The following is a 23028-nucleotide window of genomic DNA, read 5'->3' on the forward strand; positions in this document are numbered from 1 at the left end:
GCCCATGCTTCACAACAATAAAGGCCACCGCAATGAGAAGCCTGGGCACTGCAGCGAAGAGTAGCCCGCGCTCACCTCAACTAGAGAAAGCCCGCACACAGCAACGAAGACCCAACATAGCCAAAAAGAAAAACAAATAAATAAATTAAAAAAAAAAAAAAAAAAGAGCATAGGAGCCTACAAAGTGGAAGGAAACTCCATGGGGCTGACCTCTTCCGCACGTAACTCATTCCCACTCCCTGAGATAACCATTGTTGGCTGTGGTTTATTTTTGTTTGTCCCCAGAAATTGTCTATACCCATACAAGCATATCCATCAATGTGTCTCTTTCCCCACAGTGCTCCCTTTGTAAAAACATAAATAGGATCATAGGATAGAGCGGGGATTGGCAAATGGTTTTGGTAAAGGGTCAAATAGTAAATATTTTTGACTTTGCAGGTCATGTGGTCTCTATCCCAACTACTAAATTCTGTCTTCATTGTAGCCGGAAGGCAGTCACAGCAATTCATAAATGAAAGGGTGTGACTGTGTTCCAATAAAGTGTTTTTACCAAACCTCTGGCAGGCTGGATTTGGCCCACAGGCCATAGCTGGCAGCTATAGAGTACTACAACTTTTTCTCTTTTCACTTAGGTATTTTGAACATCTTTTCCATATCAGCCCATGCAGTGACTTCATTGACTGCTACATGTACGAATATTTAGCCATTCCTTAACTGGACTGCTAGATATTTTTCCGGGTTTTGCTATACTTAACAAAGCTGCCATAGGCTGTGTGCCCGGTTGACTATTCTTAGTCAACTAGAATGAAGACTTAGAGCAGAATTGCTGACTCAAAGTATAAAGACAAATTTAAAATTTTGATAGAGATTGCCAAATTGCTCTCAGGCTTTTTTTTGCTCTCAGCCTTTTTAAAAAATTCAGATTGCCACATACCCTTGTGGTGTTCATTGCTTAATCTTATTTCTGGCGAATATTTTCTGTTAATTTAAAGGTTTTGTAATAACTAAGGGAAAGATCCCAAAGAGAGACAGAGGGAGCAATAAACTCTGTGGCAATCGACTCGAGTTAATAACTCTTCAATAAATACTTGCCATCATGAAGCAATTCGCACAGCACTCTTGTCAGTGTAAAGGCAAATTCCCTTTGGCCTAGACTCCCAGAAAGCAGTAAGGGCAGCTGTTCTAAATGTAAAGAACATTCTGTGCAGAAGCACAATATAAGCTCTTGCGTAGCAAATATGCTGATTAGATAGGACATAATTGCCATTACAGCTGCAGCACATGCAGGCCTGGGCTCAGGGATGGTGAAAATGAATTTTGAATTTCTAATTGGAGTTCTCATTCAGATCCTTTATACAACTGGGCCAACGCTTCAGATTGCCTTACCTGAAAAACTGCATCGATCATGCAGTGTTGCTGAGATTACATTTAAAATTTTTTTTCTAATTTAATTTTTATTTTATATTGGAGTGTAGTTGATTTACAATGTTGTGTTCGTTTCAGGTGTACAGCAAAGTGATTCAGTTATACATATATCCATTCTTTTTCAGATTATTTTCCCATATAGGTTATTACAGAATACTGAGTAGAGTTTCCTGTGCTGTACAGTAGGTCATTGTTGATTATCTGTTTTATATATAATTGTGTGTATATGTTAACCCCAAACCCCTAATTTATCCCTCCCCTCCACCTTTCCCCTTTGGTAACCATAAGTTTGTTTTCCAAGTCTGTGAGTCTGTTTCTGTTTTGTAAATAAGTTCATTTGTATCATTTTTTTAGATTCCACATATAAGTGATAACATATGATGTTTGTTTTCTCTGTCTGACTTACTTTACTTAGTATGATAATCTGTAGGTCCATCCATGTTGCTGCAAATGGCATTATTTCATTGTTTTTTTATGGCTGAGTAATATTCCATTGTATAAATGTACCACATCTTTATCCATTCCTCTGTCAATGGACATTTAGGTTGCTTCCATATCTTGGCTATTATAAATAGTGCTGCAATGAACACTGGGGTGCATGTATCTTTTTTTTTAAGGAAGAACCATTGTGTTGTATACTTTATTTTTTTTTATTTTATTTTTCAATTTATTTTATTTTTTAAAATTTTGGCTGCGTTGGGTCTTCATTGCTGCGCACGGGCTTTTTCTAGCTGTGGCGAGCAGGGGCTACTCTTTGTTGCAGTGAGTGGGCTTCTTGTGGAGCACAGGCTCTAGGCGCGCGGGCTTCAGTAGTTGCAGCACGTGCGCTCAGTAGTTGTGGCTCGCGGGCTCTAGAGCGCAGCCTCAGTAGTTGTGGTGCACGGGCTCAGTTGCTCCGCGGCATGTGGGATCTTCCTGGACCAGGGCTCGAACCCGTGTCCCCTGCATTTGCAGGCGGATCCTTAACCACTGCACTACCAGGGAAGCCCTGACTGATGTTCGTATTTTTTTCTTTTTGGCCGTGCCACACAGCCTGTGGTTCCCAAACTAGGATTGAATCCGGGCCCATGGCAGTGAAAGCACAGTCCTACCACTGGACCCCAGGGAATTCTTTCCCCTGATGTCCTTATAAGGGGAAATTTGGAAACAAGCACACAGGGAGAACACCCTGTGTACATTAGGGTTATGCTGCCACAAGCCAGGAACTATCAAAAGCAGGGAGAGGCCTGGAACAGATCCTTCCCAATAGTCTTCAGAGGGAGCATGGGCCTGCTGATACCTGGATCTCGGACTTCTAGCTTCCAGAACAGTGAGGCAATACATTTCTCTTGTTTAGCCCATCCAGTTTGTGGTACTTGGTTATGGTAGCCTAGCAAGTGAATACAAGAGTATTTTACATTCCTTACCTGAACAGAGGAGTGGAAGCTTTCTACAGAGGATCTCATACAGAACTATTGCTGACATTTCTTCTGACTAGTGTTCTATCCCCTTTCCTTTCCATAAATTTGGGCGGATGATTCCTATTATTGGACTAATACTTGTGAAGTCCCCCACTTTGGTATAGTCTTTCATTAGAAAACATATTTCTTACCGTAACAAATCACTTCAGAAATCACGTATTACAATGACTGAGGCAGCATTTAACAACAGAACTTACAAAGGAATAAGAGAAATATTACTAAATCTGAATGCTGATGTTTCTGGTCCTGGACCAGACAAGAAGGCATAGACCTGTTTTTCTCTACTTCTCCTGCTAAGCACAGCTATAGACCCTGGAGATGATAAGACACAACCAAGAACTCTGAAAGGTGCTAAGAAGGCAAGCTGGTTTGGGCCCCCAGGACCAGGGAACAGCAGTGACAGGGCACATGCATCCTACCACCATCAGGAGGAGGAGAAGAGTCCTTCCCAACCCCTAACCTAGCAACAGAAGGCAGTCCAGATAGGCTCATTCCTCCACCTCCCCCATAGGGAATGGGGGTCCCTCTGGTAGGCATGACACTACCTGGCAAGGGGGCTCATTGGGAGCCCAGGCAGAAATAAACAACCAGGGAGGCACTCTCCTTCCGCACAAGGCCTGAGACTCCCCTTTTCCACCAAGAGTTACCTAGGTAGGCGGGTGAGCTGAGCCTGAGGGAGAAGTCCAGCTATAATGGGTAGACCAGTTCAGGAAGCTTCTTTATCCCTGTAGCCTAAGACTCTCCTCCTCCACCAAGAGATACTGAGCCCCCTCAGGCAGCACCAGCAGGAACCAACAGAAGCCCCAGTGGCACTAGATAAACAAGCTGACCAAATAACACTGCAAAGCTGCTGAAAATTAAACTGCCATTAAAACCACAGTCCACAAAAGCAGGCCAAGACCCATGTGCTAACCCTAAATAGGGTGGTGCCTGCTAAAAGATTTAAATGGATCCTAGTGTCTCCTAACATAACAGACAAAATGTCTAGGATATTATTAACAATCACCCATCATAACAACAACCAAGAAATCACAACTTGATGAGAAAACACAGTCAGTGGATGCCAACACTGACCTGAGATTATAGAGCTAAATAACTAGACGGGCTAGGATTAAAAACTCAGGTCTGCACAGCTCCAAAGCCACGAATTTAATCACAAAACTATCTTGGCTGATGGCTCACAATGGGATGATAGGAATTAGGTAAGAGTATAGTATCAAGACTGCTGTAAATATAAGGGATTTCATTTTCAGGTGCCTACAAATAAAGTCAGTTTTAGTCTAATAAATAAAAGTGAATTATAAGATCATTCACAGAAAACAAATACCAAACAGCACCCAAGCCTGCTTGGTAGTGTTAGGCTTCAGGTTAAAATAAATATATCATAAAACCAAGTTTCAATAAAATAATTTATTTCCTAACACATGGCAAACATATACATCCAATACGTACTTATCTTGGACATTTATTCACAGATGACTTCCAAACTACAACTGTCTTGATATTTAAGCAGGAACTAAAAGTTATCTTAGTTGATATGAAAGATGCTTTTAGATGGATAACAGTATGGATATATTGGATTGGTCACAGCAGAATTTGATTGATTAGTTTTATAAATTTAAAGCTTGGAAAAGTTACTACTTTTGCATCTAATGCTTTCAGACGAAAAGGATGCAGCAATATCAGCTTGTATTCCAGAGAAATTTCCTTAGTTTTTCTGGTGATGGAACCACTTATCCACTGTAGTCAGGGAAAAGAAATAATTAGAATCCCTGTTAGGAATCAAAATTACACCCAACATATAACAATGAATAATATATTTGCTTTAATGTATCCTCCTATGGATTACATTAAAACAAACCTACATACATGCAAAGCTTCACTACAGCAAAAACAGGTAATTTACCAGTGTTTTCTTTTGGGCTGCTTTACTCTTGATGCTGATCCTATGGACATGCAGTTCTCACAAGAAGAACCTTACAGAGAATTCTAACATCTAAAGGTGGAAAGAACTGTTTCCTGGGTGAAGCAGCCTGGGGCCAGATGGGGACGAAGAGCCCAGCCTGCTCCAACCTCCACAAGGCATCTACCAGGAACTCCGAGAACAGTGGGTCATGGTCATGCTGTCACAGCAGTGGCCCTAAATGTGGTAGGTACAGCCATTTTTCTTCCCACATATGCTACAGAACTCTAAAAATGCTTCTTCTCCCTGTCCTTCTCTTTCTCTGTATGTATGTGGTATGTAAGACGTATCTATAGATACAGATGTAATTTTCCACACATATGCATAATGTTGAATGTAATTTTACTAGATATAGATCTTACCATCTGTTGGTATTGTGCAGGCAGGTTCATGTGGTGGTAACTAAAATAAAATGTTAAAATGTATTAGTCCTAATCCCAGAAAAAGAATAAGCTAAAACAAGTATACTGATACAAAAATTAAAAGGAATCTAAACAGAAGACAACTATCCCAATTTTTAGGTCCTAAAAATAATTTACAATAGATAGTAACAATGCAGAGCTTGCTCTACTGCTAAGAAATGCTAACAAATTCAAACCTCTTACCTTTTAATGACATACAGGAGAATAAATAAAAATAAATTTGTTACAGCAGAAACTAACACAACATTGTAAAGCAACTATACTCAATTTAAAAAAACCTGCTTTTTGAAATAATTAAAAAAACCAACATATGTATATATAAAGGTTTTATATATACACACATATATATAAAATGTAGGCAGAATGTTCTCATTGAAAAGTTATGATTGTTAACCAATGGCTTATCCCTTCCAATTTATCTTATTCATCTCAACTTTGTTGTCAAAATTCATATATAAATAAAATAAATCTAAATGTATTGGCTTCATCATTAAATTGTCCTTTTCCCTTGTATTACCCTGTTTACAAGGCTGTAAAGTCAGACCTCATTTTCATTTGTTTTCCTTATTATTGTAAATGAGAATAATTTTAGACAATCTTCAGTCTTTAGGTTAATACAAATCAGATCATTAAAAATAATACAAAAACAAAATTATTTCTTTGATGGACAGTTTACTTCCTCACATGAAATTCTCCTCTAGGACTATAAACCACTCCTGCAACGGTACCTGAAATTTGGTAACTTTCTCATTCCTTGCTATGACCAAGTCAAATAAGTTCCCATTGGTACTTTTGTGAAAAATGGCTTATGATAAGTACTCAGGCACTTGGGTTACTTAGAACATTCTGGAGTCATTTTGATTTTTACAAATTGTCCTACTTTGTTATCTGCCCAATATAGTGTTGGCTAGGACCCTCCTCAGGTTTCCCCTCAGTCAAATGTCTACTTGTATTTATGGTTTGTAATTTCAAGATCTTACATTGTAATATGTGTACAGGACATCCTCAAATATTTATTGAAGGTACTTTCCCTCCCCATTCAACACCCCATTTTTTGGCCACCAGGCGTGTTCTTTTTCAAGGAAACCTTTACTTACAGCATCCACAATGGCTTTGGCAGCATCAGGATCACACTGGAAGGGGCTCTCAAACACTGTGGTATTCATGCTATTGAACAAAGGAAAATTGTCATGAGTCACAGTAACAAAAACTTCTCTCTTATTATTAATAACTCTCTCTTGTTAAAAATAACAAGTTGAAGGTGGTAGGCCAGATGAGATTCAAGTCTGGCTTAGTTGAAAGTTTTCTCACCTATATTAAATATTCTAATTATTTAATATACAGCTATTCTTGTGGTCAGTTTTACTCAAATCCCTTAACAAGTTCAGATTTTAAAGTATGTGATTGAATGCAGTGTAATTCTCAACGAAAGAGCTAAGATGCAAATGAAAATGACAAACATATCTTTCCTAATTAGATAAAATGAAAAAAACAAAAAACAAAAAAATCCAGTTTCTGTCAGTGTTGACATCTGAGATAGACACTCCTGGCAGGAGTAACACCTGGTTCAATATTCCTGAAAAATAATCTGGTAAAATGTGTCCACAACAAAATAAAAAAAGAAAAAGTAAGAGACAAAAATAAAAAAAACAAACAAAAAAATGTGTCTAAAACCTTTTAAAAAGCACATACTCTTTGATAGATAAATTCCACACCTCAGAATTCAGAGATTTAAACTATGATGTACAAAGATGTTCAACATACACGATTTCACTATTGGTAAGAGTGAAAACTTGGAAGTAACCAAAATGTCCAATGACAGGGATGATTAAAAATGATTTATCCATGAGATGGAATATTACACAGATGGAATGTTATATAGTAGGAAAGTATTATATTCTTAATGACATGAGAAATGCTTATAGTGTTAACTTTTTTAAACCATAAAACAAATTGTATATACAATATGATCCTAATTATTTTTGAAAATATTATACACAAAGGACTGTAAAAAGAAAAAACTCTAAATGTTAATAAGAGTATGGAAAAACTGTGATTAAAATGATTTTTTAAAAACATTTTTTGGTTAACTATAGTTCAAAATTTCCTATGTATTAAATTATTGTGTATTATTATAACATGGGTATGATCAGAAATATTCTATTAAAATGAAAAATAAATATCTTCAGTTACGTGCCACTTAACATGCATTAAGCCCATTTCCATAGAAATAATAGGACACCACAAAATAGAGAAGTTATTAAAAGCAAAGTCTCATGATTGTACATTTTCACACAAATGTGTAAGTGTGCTCAGTTTTTCCTGTTTGTGGAGAGACAATGTTTGCATTTTACAGGACATTATTCTGACTTACAGAACAGAAGATTCCTGAGAATTATTTTTACATTAGGATTTTCTCACAATCAGAAAAAAATCTTACTACCCAGATAAACTGACATGTATTAAAAAAAAGTAATTACACATATATAGTTAGAAAATTCAGAAAGTCACAAATTGAAAGCCTCTCTCCCTCCCATCTCCAAATGGTTGTCTCCAAAGGCAATCATTATCTATAGCTCTTGTTTCCCTCCAGAAAAAAAAATTTAAATATAAACAGATGCTGGGTGTGTGTGTGTATCTCACCTTGCATAAATGGGATCATACTAAATATACTACTATGGACTTTGCTTTTCTCACTTAATATATTTTGGTTGTCTTTCCTTATCAACATAGAGAGAACTTTCTTTTTTTTACTGTGACATATACTGTTCTATTATATGGATGTGCTTAACCATTACATTTTGGTTGCTTCTAACTTTTTGCTATTATAAATGACACTGCAATGAACATCCTTATACATAAATCTTTTGGGACTGTATCTATAGGATACATTCCTAGTAGTGGTTCTACAAAGAAATACATGCATTTAAAATTTTGGGCTGAATATTGTCAAATTGCCCTTCACAAAGGTTGTACCTATTTAAACTCTCACCAACCATATAGACAGATAGATAGATAGATAGACAGATAGATAGATATAGATATAGATATTCTTGCCATCCCGGCTATCATTTAATTTTTAAAAATTTTGCAAAGCTACTGGGAGATAACACTATCTTTCTGAGCTGCATTTTAAATTATAAAATGAGGACTTCCCTGGTGGCACAATGGTTAAGAATCCGCCTGCCAATGCAGCGGACACAGGTTCAATCTCTGGTCTAGGAAGATCCCACATGCTGCGGAGCAACTAAGCCCATGTGCTACAACTACCGAGCCTGCACTCTAGAGCCCACGTGCTGCACCTACTGAGCCCGCGTGCTGCAACTACTGAAGCCCACATGCCTAGAGCCCATGCTCTGCAACAAGAGAAGCCACTGCAATGGAAAGCCTGCGCACCGCAACGAACAGTAGCCCCTGCTCGCCACAACTAGAGAAAGCCCACGCACAGCAACAAAGACCCAACACGGCCAAAAAAAAAAAATAAAATAAAATAAACTAATTCCACTACGAATGAAATAAACAAATCCTGAAAGAATTTATTTAAAAAAGTTATAAAATGAGACTGTACATCTTCTTATCTGTAAATTTTCTTTTTTTATCTGTTCCTCTCCTTCTATTGAATTATTCTTTTTCTTATCAATTAGAATGAGCTATTTATAAATTAAGGAATTTAGCCCTCTGTCATGTGTTGTTTAAGCAGAAACTGGGAAAAATTGTCTCCTGATACATAAAAAAAATAATACCACAAGTAAATCTTTCTTTTATGGATTTTGAGTTTGTCTTCTGTTTGGAAAGGTCTTCCCTATTACAAGCTAATGAATAAATTCACCTATACTTTTTCTAAAATTTTCTCACATTACAATTTATCTGTCTGTAATTAAGTGCTGATGTAAGACTAGGGTTACAAACCCTAGTTTGCAGCCAGCACCCAGTTAACATGTGGATATAAAGTAGTTAGAGGTAAGAACACTGGTGCTGGGTTGCTTGCACAGGGCACTTGTGGAGCACCTGCCTGGTTACAGCACCTTTCCAAAATGAAACGGCCACAGCCATGAGGGTGGTTGCCAGTGTGTATATCTGGCGTAAGGAATGTAAGGAGTGAGATAGAAATCTAGTCTTATTTTCTTCCTAAACAGTGGTTGGTCCAAACCACTCATTTAAAACACCTTCTTTATTATAAATTGAATTCCCATACATCTTTAGATCTACTTTAGGTCTATCAAACTCTAACAGAACTGAATACTTTGACTTTCTTCTTCAGTACCAAATTCTTAGTAAAACAATATTACTAAACAGTACCAAAATAATTAACACTCTTCCTCACCACCACTACCCTTACTTTTTTCAGAACTTCCCTTGTTATTCTGAGATGCAGATTTTTTCTAGATGAAACTGAATGTTATTCATGAATATATACCTTTCTATTTAACATCTTTTATATTTCTCAATAGAGTCAAACTTTTCTTCTTCTGGGTCCTTCAGGTTTCTTATTTATACTGTGTTTTGTTTTTAAATACTATTCTACATGAGATATTTTCCTCCATTATAGTTTCTGTTACACTTCATATAGAAAGCTAGCAATGTCCATATATACTCATTTTGTAATTATTCACCTTGCTGAGTTCTTTTTTCTAGGGTTTTCTGGGTACACAATCATATCATCTGCAACAATTTGCTCCCCCTTTTCCAATATTCCTGCATCTTCTTTCTCTTATTTACTTCATCAACTAGTATTTCCAGAACAACACTAGTTAAGCGGTAATGGTGGGCATTCTTTTATAATCTTTAAAAGAGGAAGTACCGTACTAAAGATGATCTGGGGCCAGACAGACTTGGATGCGAGTCCTAACTCCAAAATGCTTACTGTGGTATGACTTTGGTTAAGTTTAATCTCCCTGCATCTGTGTTGCAGGCTTGGCAAATACTAACTGCTCAGTCACATTAGCTATTAGTAGTAGTAGTAGTTAATTCAGTGTGCATAGTAGATCCTGGTTTAGTTGTAATGAACCTTACATATTCACATCAGAGAATACCAACCCTTGAACTCAACCTGATTATACCCATCCCATTCTGAGCACCCTGATGCTAGGCAGGTTTTCCCGATTAGCCTTACAAAGCTCTGATCTCACTGCGCCCTTTATAGTTTTAGTTTGTACTTATTCAGAGAGTATCTTGTGGCATTTTTCAGTTGTTTATATAGTTACCTTCTGTAAAGAAAAAAAATGTTGCCTGCCATTCCAGTTCTACAAGGATCAAGCCATTAGCCACTACAGTCACCCATGGACAGTGAGCCCTGAGGGGAATTCAGGATGGAGAAAACCAGGAAACATTTGGGTATATTGGCCCCTAGATAGTTAACATGCATTTCTAAGAAAAAATTTTACATGACCCCAGATTCTTGCCTCTTCCCATACACAGAAAAACACTAAAATCATTAACTCGAGAGGTCTCTTCTTTATGAATAGCAGTAATCTTTTTATGCTTGACTACATGTTTTCCCGGCAAAAAAGTTCATATATATCCTGGCTCCTCCCTTATCTCTCCGGAGCAGTTCCTCAGAGCTATCTGAGAGGCTATCTTCCGGGCTACAGTCCTCGAATAAAACTTAACTCACAACCTTCCCATTGTGTGGTTTTTCTTTCAGTCTACACTTCCTACTGACTTAATAAGCATTGACAAAACCAGTCTCTTTCCCTAAGTGAATGTAACGGTGGAGTATGTTAAGGTAATTAAAACCTCTGGAGTAAGCTAGTCTGCTTTCTGTGTTAAACATGCAGAAAAGAGTTAATGCTTACCAACTGATTCCTTTTCCATCAGTTTTCTTAGTCACTAATGCTCTCCAATAGTCATGAGTGCTTTTAATAATATCAATTGCAAAGTCCTATAATTTGAAGAGATATACGTTAGAATAATAGAAACGTATTCTTTTCTTATTCTCAATATTTTCCCAAAGCCTGATAACTTTGTCTCTTTTGAATCACTTCTTTCTATCAAAAATGAAAGAAATCATTTAAATGAATAAATCAACATCAAGCCTGTCGTGTGTCTTTAGACATCTGTTTTATGATCATATTGTCTTTAGATGGTAACAATATGGTTAAATTATAAGTCTCAATACAAATAGGCCTAAAGCTACAGTTCTGAGTGACACATTACCTTATCTTTAAATTCTGCGTCAAAAGCAAACTGGTTCTCAGGTTTTCCATCAGGAACCTTGTACCTTCTAAACCAGTCCACAGTAGCTTCCAGGTAGCCAGGTTTCAGCCGCTTGACATCATTAATATCTAAGAAGAGAATAAAATTCTCTTCTCAGATTGCAAGATGTGTATGTAATTATTTATGCATTCAATAAAAATATCAAGTGCGTACTTTGAAAGAGCTGCGGGATGGATTATCAAAAACTTTCAAGACAATGTTAGAGCTAACACCTTGTTGAGAAGAGAACACATACAAACATTAAAAGGAAATCATCGGGGCTTCCCTGGTGGTGCAATGGTTAAGAATCCGCCTGCCAGTGCAGGGGACACAGGTTTGAGCCCTGATCTGGGAAGATGCCACATGCCACAGAGCAAATAAGCCCATGCGCCACAACTACTGAGCCTGCGCCCTAGAGCCCTTGAGCCACAACTACTGAGCCCTTGCACCACAACTACTGAAGCCTGCGCGCCTAGAGCCCATGCTCCGCAACAAGAGAAGCCACCACAGTGAGAAGCCTGGGCGCTGCAGAGAAGAGTAGCCCCCGCTCGCCTCAACTAGAGAAAGCCCGCGAAGCAACTAAGACCCAACGCAGCCAAAAATAAATTAAATAAATAAATAAAAGGAAATCATCTAGTGTCTTAAAATAGCTCTGACATTAAGTATACTAAGAGAACAATCAGTACCATAGTGACTCCTACTAGATAAGAGAAGGGAGAAATAACTGGCAGCTACATAATGAGAATAGTTTGGCAGGTGTACATAACTTCTAAGAGATGGACAGAAGATACCAAAAGACAGGTTGAGGCTGTATTCGAGGATCACACCCCAATTACATACAAAAAGACAAGAAAAATGCATTATACATATTCATTGATAGGTTACATATTAAATGTGAATAGGCTTTTCTCACTCTACAGTATAGGCATTCAGTATCACAATACTTTAGTTCTGGCCAACAAAAAAAAAGTGTCCTGTGTAAAAAAACTTTTAAAAGTTTCTGTACAGCCATTAACAGCGCCTAGCCTCAATGTCATCAAACTCAAGTTTAAATGACTGAACTGCTTCTCCATGCAAACAAATATTAGATACATGTGCAAAAAAAAAAAAAAAAATCCACCAGGAAAATTGTAATTGGAAGGAGGAATACATTCAACAACAGCTTATTTATATTTCTATAAAATAACTTTGCTTAAGCCTAGTTTATAATCTACATAGTTAAAGAATACCATGCATTTTATTATCAGGGTACCACTAAAAGTATGGAAAGGTTACAAACTGAACTGGGAAACGTTTAAACACTGATAAATTTCAAGGAACTTAGAATTCATATAAAACATATCACCTGATACAGAAATAGTTTGAAAATCCAGAAATCCAAAATACAAGTGTAGGGTATCTTCCAACAAATTTTCCATCCAGTTCTATTCCTTAGGAATACCAACTGGGTGTCCGACAATTCAATTATGACACTATCTAACTGGAGTTAGCATCAAGTCCCACAGTCAGAGGGTTCAGTTCCACAAGACTGATCCCACTTCAGACGCTGGTCGCCAAGTCCCAGGCCACCCATACTTCTGACCAACAGCTATAAATCAGAGTTCCCTACAACTCTCTCCTCAGGTTTGATAATTGGCTAGAAATACTCACAAAACTCAAGAAAACACTGTGCTATGCTTACTGGTTTAGTATAAAGGATACAACTAAGAAACAGTCCAATGTTGGAGATGCATAGGGCACAGTATGCGGGGTGCATAGTTTCCATGCCCTCTAGTGGGGAGGCGTGCCACCCTCCCAGCAATTCAGTGCGTTCACCAACTTACAAGTGCTCTACATCTCGTGACTCCAGACTTTTTATGGAGCCTCCCCTCCCGATCCCAGAGGTCAGTGGTTGGGGCTGGAGGTTCCCACCCTCTAATCATTCAGTTTTTCTGTTGACTGAACTGGTCTGAGGCTAGCTAGGGGCCCCACCGTAAGTCACCTTATTAGCATAAGCTCAGGGGTGATGAAAGGGGCTCATTATGAATAAAAAAGACACTCGTCACTCAGGAAAGTCCAAGTGTTTTAGGAGTTCCTTGCCAGGAACTGGAGACAAAGATCAAACATATTTTTGTATTACATTGCAGCAAGGAAAAATATAACAGTTGATTAACTCACTGACTGTGAACCAGGTATTGAAAGGTATGCTGGATCCTGACTAGGGAACTGTGAACACCAGACCCAGAGGAAAAAAGTAGGAGAAAAGAACTCAGTCAATTTTTGTTCCTCCAGTTGTACATTATATACGTACAGACAAAGCCAGTGGTCTGCAGAGCTCCCTGAACTGCCTCCACATCAAGATCCTACCAGAGACAAGGACTTCCCTGGCAGTCCAGTGGTTAGGACTGTGCTTTCATTGCCAAAGGCCCAGGTTCACTCCCTGGTCAGGGAACTAAGATCTCACAAACCACATGGCAAAACAAACAAACAAACAAACCCCCCCCCCAGGATTAAAATATAAAAATAGCCCCCCAATAAGTCACTGAATTTCAGAATAAAATTAATTAAAAAATAAAAAAGATCCTACCAAAGACAGCACCAGTTCTGTGCTGTTCCCTGGATTCAGCCTCTAACCAGCATGCAACCATGTGCATAAAATGCTCAATTTCCTGATGCCCACAACTGAGGCAGAAGGGTCACTGGCCGTCGTGGGCTCACAATAACAAAGGGGATCAACATGGCCAACTTGGTTGCTTTACTGGGTAGGCCATCCTCTTCCATGGCTGTGTGTGTATCCCTCCCAAAGTTGTGGCTTGTCAAGAGTTCTACTCTTAGTTAGTTCTACCTAATACTCTTCCAGTTATAACTGATGATGGACATTGCCTTAGGCTGACATTTAAGGAAAGCTGCATATTGCTTGCATCATGGGGCCAGCCCGCCAGAGAAAATTTTAGGGTCCTAATAACCTCTACTGCAGGGAAATGACACCCAGAAAACTGTGCTGATGTAATGATGGCGTGGCTTCATTAACTGTGGCCAAAGCACGCTATTTAGCATGTGCACTCTTGTGTAAATAGCACATCTGAAAAATGGACACACACACCTACATTTAGAATCAGAGCTAAATGTAGGAATGCATTCTCATTGTACAAAATTTAGTCAATACAGAAGTATCTGAAACAAAAAGTCAGACTCTTTTCATCTTTCTTCCCAATGTACTATTAAAGGTTGGCGTTGAGTCTTTTTTAAATGAGTTTACATATAATTTGCATATATTTAAATATATATGAGATCATACTCTGTAAAACAGCAGAAAGAAATAATGTAAGTGCTATATTTATAAAATTCTTAGAAGGAAACATAACTAAGTCTTTGTGACCTTGGATTAGGCAATGGTTTCTTAGATAATGATACCAAAAGCACAAGCAATAAAAAAACAGACTACATCAAAACGAAAAACTTGAGTGCTTCAAAGGATACCATTAAGAAAACGAAAGGACAGGGCTTCCCTGGTGGCGCAGTGGTTGAGAGTCCGCCTGCTGATGCAGGGGACGCGGGTTCGTGCCCCGGTCTGGGAGGATCCCGCGTGCCGTGGGGTGGCTGGGCCCGTGAGCCATGGCCGCTGAGCCTGTGCTCCGCAACGGGAGAGGCCACAACAGTGAGAGGCCCACGTACCGCAAAAAAAAAAAAAAAAAAAAAAAAAAAAAAAAAAAAAAAAAAAAAGAAAATGAAAATGAAAGGACAAATCCACAAAATGTAAGAAAATACAGACAAATCATATATCTGATAAAGGTTTAGTATCCAAAACATGTAAGTACTCTTATAACTCAAAAATAAAAAGACACACCCCACTAGAAGGGTTATAATTTAAAAAGATAAATAACAACTAGTGCTGGCAAAGAAGTAGAAAAATCAGAACCTTATGCACTGCTGGCAGGACTGTAAGATGGTGCAGCCGCTTTGGAAAAAAGTTTGGCAGTTTCTCAAGAGGCTAAACATAAGAGTTACCATATGACTCAGGAACTCCACTCCTAGGTATATACACCCAAGAGGATTAAAAACACACGTCCACACAAAAACTTGTACAGGAATATTCATAGCAGCTGCATTATTCCTAATAGCCAAAAACAACCCAAATGTCCATCAACAGATGAACGGACAAACAAAATGTGATATATATCTATATAATAGAATATAACTCAGCCATTAAAAAAATGAGTACTGATACATGCTACAACATGGATGAACCTAGAAAACCTTATGCTAAGTAAAAGAAACCTGACACAAAAAGGCCACATATTTTACAATTCCATGTATATGAAATATCCAGAATAGGCAAATTTATGGACACAGAAAGCAGATTAGTGGTTGTCGGGTCCTGGGAGGAGGAGGGAACAGGGAGTGACTACTAAAAGGTACAGAGTTTCTCTTTGGGGTGATGTAAATGTTCTAGAATGAGATGAGTGGTGAGTTGCACAACACTGTGAATGTACTAAATGCCACTGAATTGTACACTTTAAAATAGTTCAAATGGTGAATTTTATGTTAATTTCACCACCAAAAAAAAAAAGGGAATGAAGTACTGATACACGTTACAATGTGGATGAACCTTGAAACCAGTATGCTAACTGAAAGAAGCCGGATATCATGTGACCCCATTTATGTGAAATTTTCAGAATAGGAAAATCCATAAAGACAGACAATAGACTGGTAGTCGTCAGGGACTGAGCGATGTGGGGATAGGGGGTGACTGCTAATGGACATGGGGCTTCCTGTCAGAGTGGTGAAAATGTTCTGGAATTAGATAGTGGTAATGGTTAACAGACTAGTGTATGTATCAAAAACCATAGAACTGTACACTTTAAAATGGTGAATTTTATGGCATGTAGATTATATCTCAGTTTTCAAATTTTTAAAAATAAATAAATAGAGCAACTAAGTGTTAGCATGTGGGGAAGGAAAGAAGAAAACAGGAAATACAAACTACCAGATTTGTTCTTTCCTGGAATGAAGGAGAAAGTTTACTTAGTTAACCACAGAAGTTCAGTAGTAGAAATAACAATGCTTTGTTAAATGTTTTGCTCCTCCATTCTTTAACAGTTTGAAGGCATGGGCTTACAACTCTGTCATTACAGGTTAAGTTTGGTGCTGGGTAAGATTTAGGTATAAAGACTTCAGACCCTACAAATATTTCTTACCGTTATAATTGGCTGCATCAGGATCATCCACGTTAATGGCAATGACTTTCCAGTCGGTTTCCCCTTCATCGATCATAGCCAGTATGCCCAGAACTTTCACCCTGATTATTTCCCCTCTTGCACATACCTGAAAGTCAAAAACCACAGCCAGGTCAATACTACAGAATGAAACTTTGGAAGAAAAGTTTTACTTGGTGGATAATAGGAAACGAGGAAGACGCCAAATTTCTGCAAACTTAAGATTGTTCCTTTAAGCAATTTTTAAAAAGCTAGGAGGGACCTTCAAGATGGAGGAGGAGTAAGATGTGGAGATCCACCTTCCACCCCACAAATACATCAAAAATACATCTACATGTGGAACAACGCCTACAGAACACCTACTGAATGCTGGCAGAAGACCTCAGACTTCCCAAAAGGGTCTTGGTGCTCCAGCCAGGTGTCAGGCCAGAGCCTCTGAGGTGGGAGAGGCGAATTCAGGACATTGGATCACCAGAGACCTCCTGGCCCCACGTAATATCAATCAGCGAGAGCTCTCCCAGAGATCTCTGTCTCAAAGCTAAGACCCAGCTCCATTCAATGACCAGCAAGCTCCAGTGCTGGATACACCATGACAAACAACCAGCAAGACAGGAACACAACCCCACCCGTTAGCAGAGAGGCTGTCTAAAATCATACTAAGTTCACAGACACCCCAAAACACACCACTGGATGCGATCCTGCCCACCAGAAACACAAGATCCAGCTCATCCACCAGAACACAGGCACCAGTCCCCCCGACCAGGAAGCCTACACAAGCCACTGAACCAACCTTACCCACTGGGCACAGACACCAAAAATAATAGGAACTACGAACCTGCAGCCTGTGAAAAGGACACCCCAAACATTGTAAGTTAAGCAAAATGAGAAGACAGAGAAATACGCAGCAGATGAAGAAGCAAGGTAAAAACCCACCAGACCAAACAAATGAAGAGGAAATAGGCAGTCTACCTGGAAAAGAATTGAGAGTAATGATAGTAAAGATGATCCAAAATCCTGGAACTAGAATGGAGAAAATACAAGAAACGTTTAACAAGAACCTAGAAGAACTAAAGAGCAAACAAACAATGACAAACAACACAATAAATGAAATTAAAAATTCTCTAGAAGGAGTCAATAGCAGAATAATGGAGGCAGAAGAACAAATAAGTGACCTGGAAGATAAAATAGTGGAAATAACTACCGCAGAGCAGAATAAAGAAAAAAGAATGAAAAGAATTGAGGAAAGTTTCGGAGACCTCTGGGACAACATTAAATGCACCAACATTTGAATTATAGGGGTCCCAGAAGAAGAAGAGAAAAAGAAAGGGACTGAGAAAATATTTGAAGAGATTATAATTGAAAATTTCCCTAATATGGGAAAGGAGAGAGTCAATCAAGTCCAGGGAAGAACAGAGAGTCCCATACAGGATAAATCCAAGGAGAAACACACCAAGACACATATTAATCAAACTATCAAAAATTAAATACAAAGAAAAAATATTAAAAGAAGCAAGGGAGGGCTTCTCTGGTGGTGTAGTGGTTAAGAATCCCCCTGCCAATGCAGGAGACACGGGTTCGAGCCCTGGTCCAGGAAGATCTCACATGCTGCAGAGCAACTAAGCCCGTGCACCAAAACTACTGAGCCTGTGCTCTAGAGCCTTCAAGCCAAGCTACTGAAGTCCGCGTGCCTAGAGCCCATGCTCCGCAACAACAGAAGCCACCACAATGAGAAGCCCGCGCACCGCAACAAAGAGTAGCCCCTGCTCACTGCAACTAGAGAAAGCCTGCGCACAGCAACGAAGACCCAACGCAGCCCAAAATAAATAAATTTATTTTTTAAAAAAGCAGCAAGGAAAACGCAACAAATAACATACAAAGAAATTCCCATAAGGTTAACAGCTGATCTTTCAGCAGAAACTCTGCAAGCCAGAAGGGAGTGGCAGGACACATTTAAACTGATGAAAGGGAAAAACCTACAATGAAGGTTACTCTACCCAGCAAGGATCTCAACCAGATTCGAAGGAGAAATTAAAACTTTTACAGACAAGCAAAAGCTAAGAGAATTCAGCACCACCAAACCAGCTTTACAACAAATGCTAAAGGAAATTCTCTAGGCAGGAAACACAAGAGAAGGAAGAGACCTACAAAAACAAACCCAAAACAATTAAGAAAATGGTAATAGGACCATACATATGGATAATTACCTTAAATGTAAATGGATTAAATGCTCCCACCAAAAGACATAGACTGGCTGAATGGATACAAAAACAAGACCTGTATATATGCTGTCTGCAAGAGACCCATTTCAGACCTAGGGACACATACAGACTGAAAATGAGGGGATGGAAAAAGATATTCCATGCAAATGGAAATCAAAAGAAAGCTGGAGTAGCAATTCTCATATCAGACAAAATAGACTTTAAAATAAAGACTATTACAAGAGATGAAGAAGGATATTACACAATGATCAAGGGATCAGACCAAGAGTATATAACAAATGTAAATATTTATGCACCCAACATAGAAGCACCTCAATACATAAGGCAAATGCAAACAGCCATAAAAGGGGAAATCGACAGTAACACAATAATAGTAGGGGACTTTAACACCCCACTTTCACCAATGGACAGATCATCCAAAATGAAAATAAATAAGGAAACAAGCTTTTAATGATACGTTAAACAAGATGGACTTAACTGATATTTATAGGACATTCCATCCAAAAACAACAGAATACACTTTCTTCTCAAGTGTTCACAGAAGATTCTCCAGGATAGATCATACCTTGGGTTACAAATCAAGCCTTTAAATTTAAGAAAATTGAAAATGTATCAAGTACCTTTTCCGACCACAATGCTATGCGACTAGATACCAGTTACAGGAAAAAAACTGTAAAAAATACAAACACATGGAGGCTAAACAATATGCTACTAAATAACCAAGAAATCACTGAAGAAATCAAAGAGGAAATTAAAAAACACCTAGAAACAAATGACAATGAAAACACGATGACCCAAAACCTATGCAATGCAGCAAAAGCAGTTCTAAGAGGGAAGTTTATAGCAACACAATCCTACCTTAAGAAACAAGAAATATCTCAAATAAACAATCTAACCTTACACCTAAAGCAATTAGAGAATGAAGAACAAAAAAACCCCCAAAGTTAGCAGAAGGAAAGAAATCATAAAGTTCAGATCAGAAATAAAGGAAAAAGAAATGAAGGAAACGATAGCAAAGATCAATAAAACTAAAAGCTGGTTCTTTGAGAAGATAAACAAAATTGATAAACCATTAGCCAGACTCATCAAGACAAAAAGGGAGAAGACTCAAATCAACAGAATTAGAAATGAAAAAGGAGAAGTAACAACTGACACTGCAGAAATACAAAGGATCATGAGAGATTACTACAAGCAACTCTATGCCAATAAAATGGACAACCTGGAAAAAATGGGCAAATTCTTAGAAAAGTACAACCTTCCAAGACTGAACTAGGAAGAAATAGAAAACATGAACAGACCAATCACAAGCACTGAAATTGAAACTGTGATTAAAAATCTTCCAACAAATAAAAGCCCAGGACCAGATGGCTTCACAGGCGAATTCTATCAAACATTTAGAGAAGAGCTAACACCTATACTTCTCAAACTCTTCCAAAATATAGCAGAGGGTGGAATACTCCCAAACTCATTCTATGAGGCCACCATCACTCTGATACCAAAACCAGACAAAGATGTTACAAAAAAAGAAAACTACAGGCCAGTATCACTGATGAACATAGATGCAAAAATCCTCAACAAAATACTAGCAAAATGAATCCAGCAACACATTAAAAGGATCATACACCACGATCAAGTGGGGTTTATCCCAGGAATGCAAGGATTCTTCAATATATGCAAATCAGTCAATGTGATACACCATATTAACAAATTGAAGGATAAAAACCATATGATAATCTCAATAGATGCAGAAAAACCTTTTGACAAAAGTCAACACCCATTTATGATAAAAGCCCTCCAGAAAGTAGGCATAGAGGGAACTTATCTCAACATAATAAAGGCCACATGTGACAAAACCCACAGCCAACATCGTTCTCAATGGTGAAAAACTGAAACCATTTCCACTAAGATCAGGAACAAGACAAGGATGTCCACTCTCACCACTATTATTCAACATAGTTTTGGAAGTTTTAGCCACAGCAATCAGAGAACAAAAAGAAATAAAAGGAATCCAAATCAGAAAAGAAGAAGTAAAGCTGTCACTGCTTGCAGATGACATGATACTATACATAGAGAATCCTAAAGATGCTACCAGAAAACTACTAGAGCTAATCAATGTATTTGGTAAAGTAGCGGGATACAAAATAATGCACAGAAGTTTCTTGCATTCCTGTACACTAATGATGAAAAATCTGAAAGAGAAATTAAGGAAACACTCCCATTTACCATTGCAACAAAAAGAAAAAAATACCTAGGAATAAACGTACCTGAGGAGACAAACGACCTGTATGCAGAAAACTGTAAGGCACTGATGAAAGAAATTAAAGATGATACAAAGAGATGGAGAGATAGACCATGTTCCTGGACTGGAAGAATCAACATTGTGAAAATGACTATACTACCCAAAGCAATCTACAGATTCAATGCAATCCCTATCAAACTACCAATGGCATTTTTCACAGAACTAGAACAAAAAGTTTCACAATTTTTGTGGAAACACAAAAGACCCCGAAGAGCCAAAGCAATATTAAGAAAGAAAAATGGAGCTGGAGGAATCAGGCTCCCTGACTTCAGACTATACTACAAAGCTACAGTAATCAAGACAGTATGGTACTGGCACAAAAACAGAAATATAGATCAGTGGAACAGGACAGAAAGCCCTGAGAAAAACCCATGCACATATGGTCACCTTATCTTTAATAAAGGAGGCAAGAATATGCAATAGAGAAAAGACAGCCTCTTAAATAAGTGGTGCTGGGAAAACTGGACAGCTACATGAAAAGAATGAAATTAGAACACTCCCTAACACCATACACAAAAATAAACTCAAAATGGATTAAAGATCTAAATGTAAGGCCAGATACTATAAAACTCTTAGAGGAAAACACAGGCAGAACACTCTATGACATAAATCACAGCAAGATCCTTTTTGACCCACCACCTAGAGAAATGGAGATAAAAACAAAAATGAACAGGACCTAATGAAACTTAAAAGCTTTTGCACAGCAAAGGAAACCATAAACTAGACGAAAAGATAACCCTCAGAATGGGAGAAAGTATTTGCAAATGAAGCAGCTGACAAAGGATTAACTTCCAAAATATACAAGCAGCTCATGCAGCTCATGCAGCTCAATATCAAAAAAACAAACAACCCAATCCAAAAATGGGCAGAAGACCTAAATAGACATTTCTCCAAAGATATGCAGAATGCCAACAAACACATGAAAGGATGCTCAACGTCACTAATAATTAGAGAAATGTAAATCCAAACTAAAATGAGGTATCACTTTACACTGGTCAGAATGGCCATCATCAAAAAATCTACAAACAATAAATACTAGAGAGGGTGTGGAGAAAAGGGAACCCTCTTGCACTGTTGGTGGGAATGTAAATTGATACAGCCACTATGGAGAACAGTATGGAGGTTCCTTAAAAAACTAAAAATAGAACTACCATATGACCCAGCAAACCCACTACTGGGCATATACCCAGAGAAAACCATAATTCAAAAAGAGTCAAGTACCAAAATGTTCATTGCAGCTCTATTTACAATAGCCAGGACATGGAACCAACCTAAGTGTCCATCGACAGATGAATGGATAAAGATGATGTTCCACATATATACAGTGGAATATTGCTCAGCCATAAAAAGAAACGAAATTGAGTTATTTGTAGTGAGGTGGATGGACCTAGAGTCTGTCATACAGAGTGACGTAGGTCAGAAAGAGAAAAACAAATACCGTATGCTAACATATATATATGGAATCAAAAAAAAAATGGTTCTGAAGAACCTAGGGGCAGGACAGGAATAAAGATGCAGATGTAGAGAATGGACTTGAGGACAAAGGGAGGGGGAAGGGTAAGCTGAGACAAAGTAAGAGAGTGGCATTGACATACATACACTATCGAATGTAAAACAGATAGCTAGTGGGAAGCAGCTGCATAGCACAGGAAGATCAGCTTGGTGCTTTGTGACCATCTAGAGGGGTGGGATAGGGCGGGATAGAGGGAGACACAAGAGGGAAGGGCTATGGGGATATAAGTATACATATAGCTGATTCACTTTGTTATACAGCAGAAACTAACAGAACAATGTAAAGCAATTATCAATAAAGATGGTTAAAAAAAAAAGCTAAACAAATGTCCATTAGT

General features: G+C 38.2%; 1 protein-coding gene across 2 annotated transcripts in view; it reads right to left on the reverse strand.

The window, feature by feature from the left end:
• Positions 1-4276: 4276 nt before the first annotated feature.
• Positions 4277-23028, reverse strand: part of PPA1 (inorganic pyrophosphatase 1) — a 37696-nt gene continuing 18944 nt past the window's right edge. For both annotated transcript variants that reach the window (XM_032609198.1, XM_032609199.1), the window contains 6 exons: positions 16643-16769; positions 11427-11554; positions 11066-11151; positions 6368-6437; positions 5211-5250; positions 4277-4625 (listed from right to left, as the gene is read on the reverse strand). In XM_032609198.1, coding sequence (XP_032465089.1) covers positions 4594-4625; positions 5211-5250; positions 6368-6437; positions 11066-11151; positions 11427-11554; positions 16643-16769 — 483 coding nt within the window. In that variant the 3' untranslated portion in view covers positions 4277-4593. The remainder of the gene's footprint in view (positions 4626-5210; positions 5251-6367; positions 6438-11065; positions 11152-11426; positions 11555-16642; positions 16770-23028) is intronic.

The sequence above is a fragment of the Phocoena sinus genome, chromosome 16 (genome assembly GCF_008692025.1).
Source record: "Phocoena sinus isolate mPhoSin1 chromosome 16, mPhoSin1.pri, whole genome shotgun sequence".
Lineage (NCBI taxonomy): Eukaryota > Metazoa > Chordata > Mammalia > Artiodactyla > Phocoenidae > Phocoena > Phocoena sinus.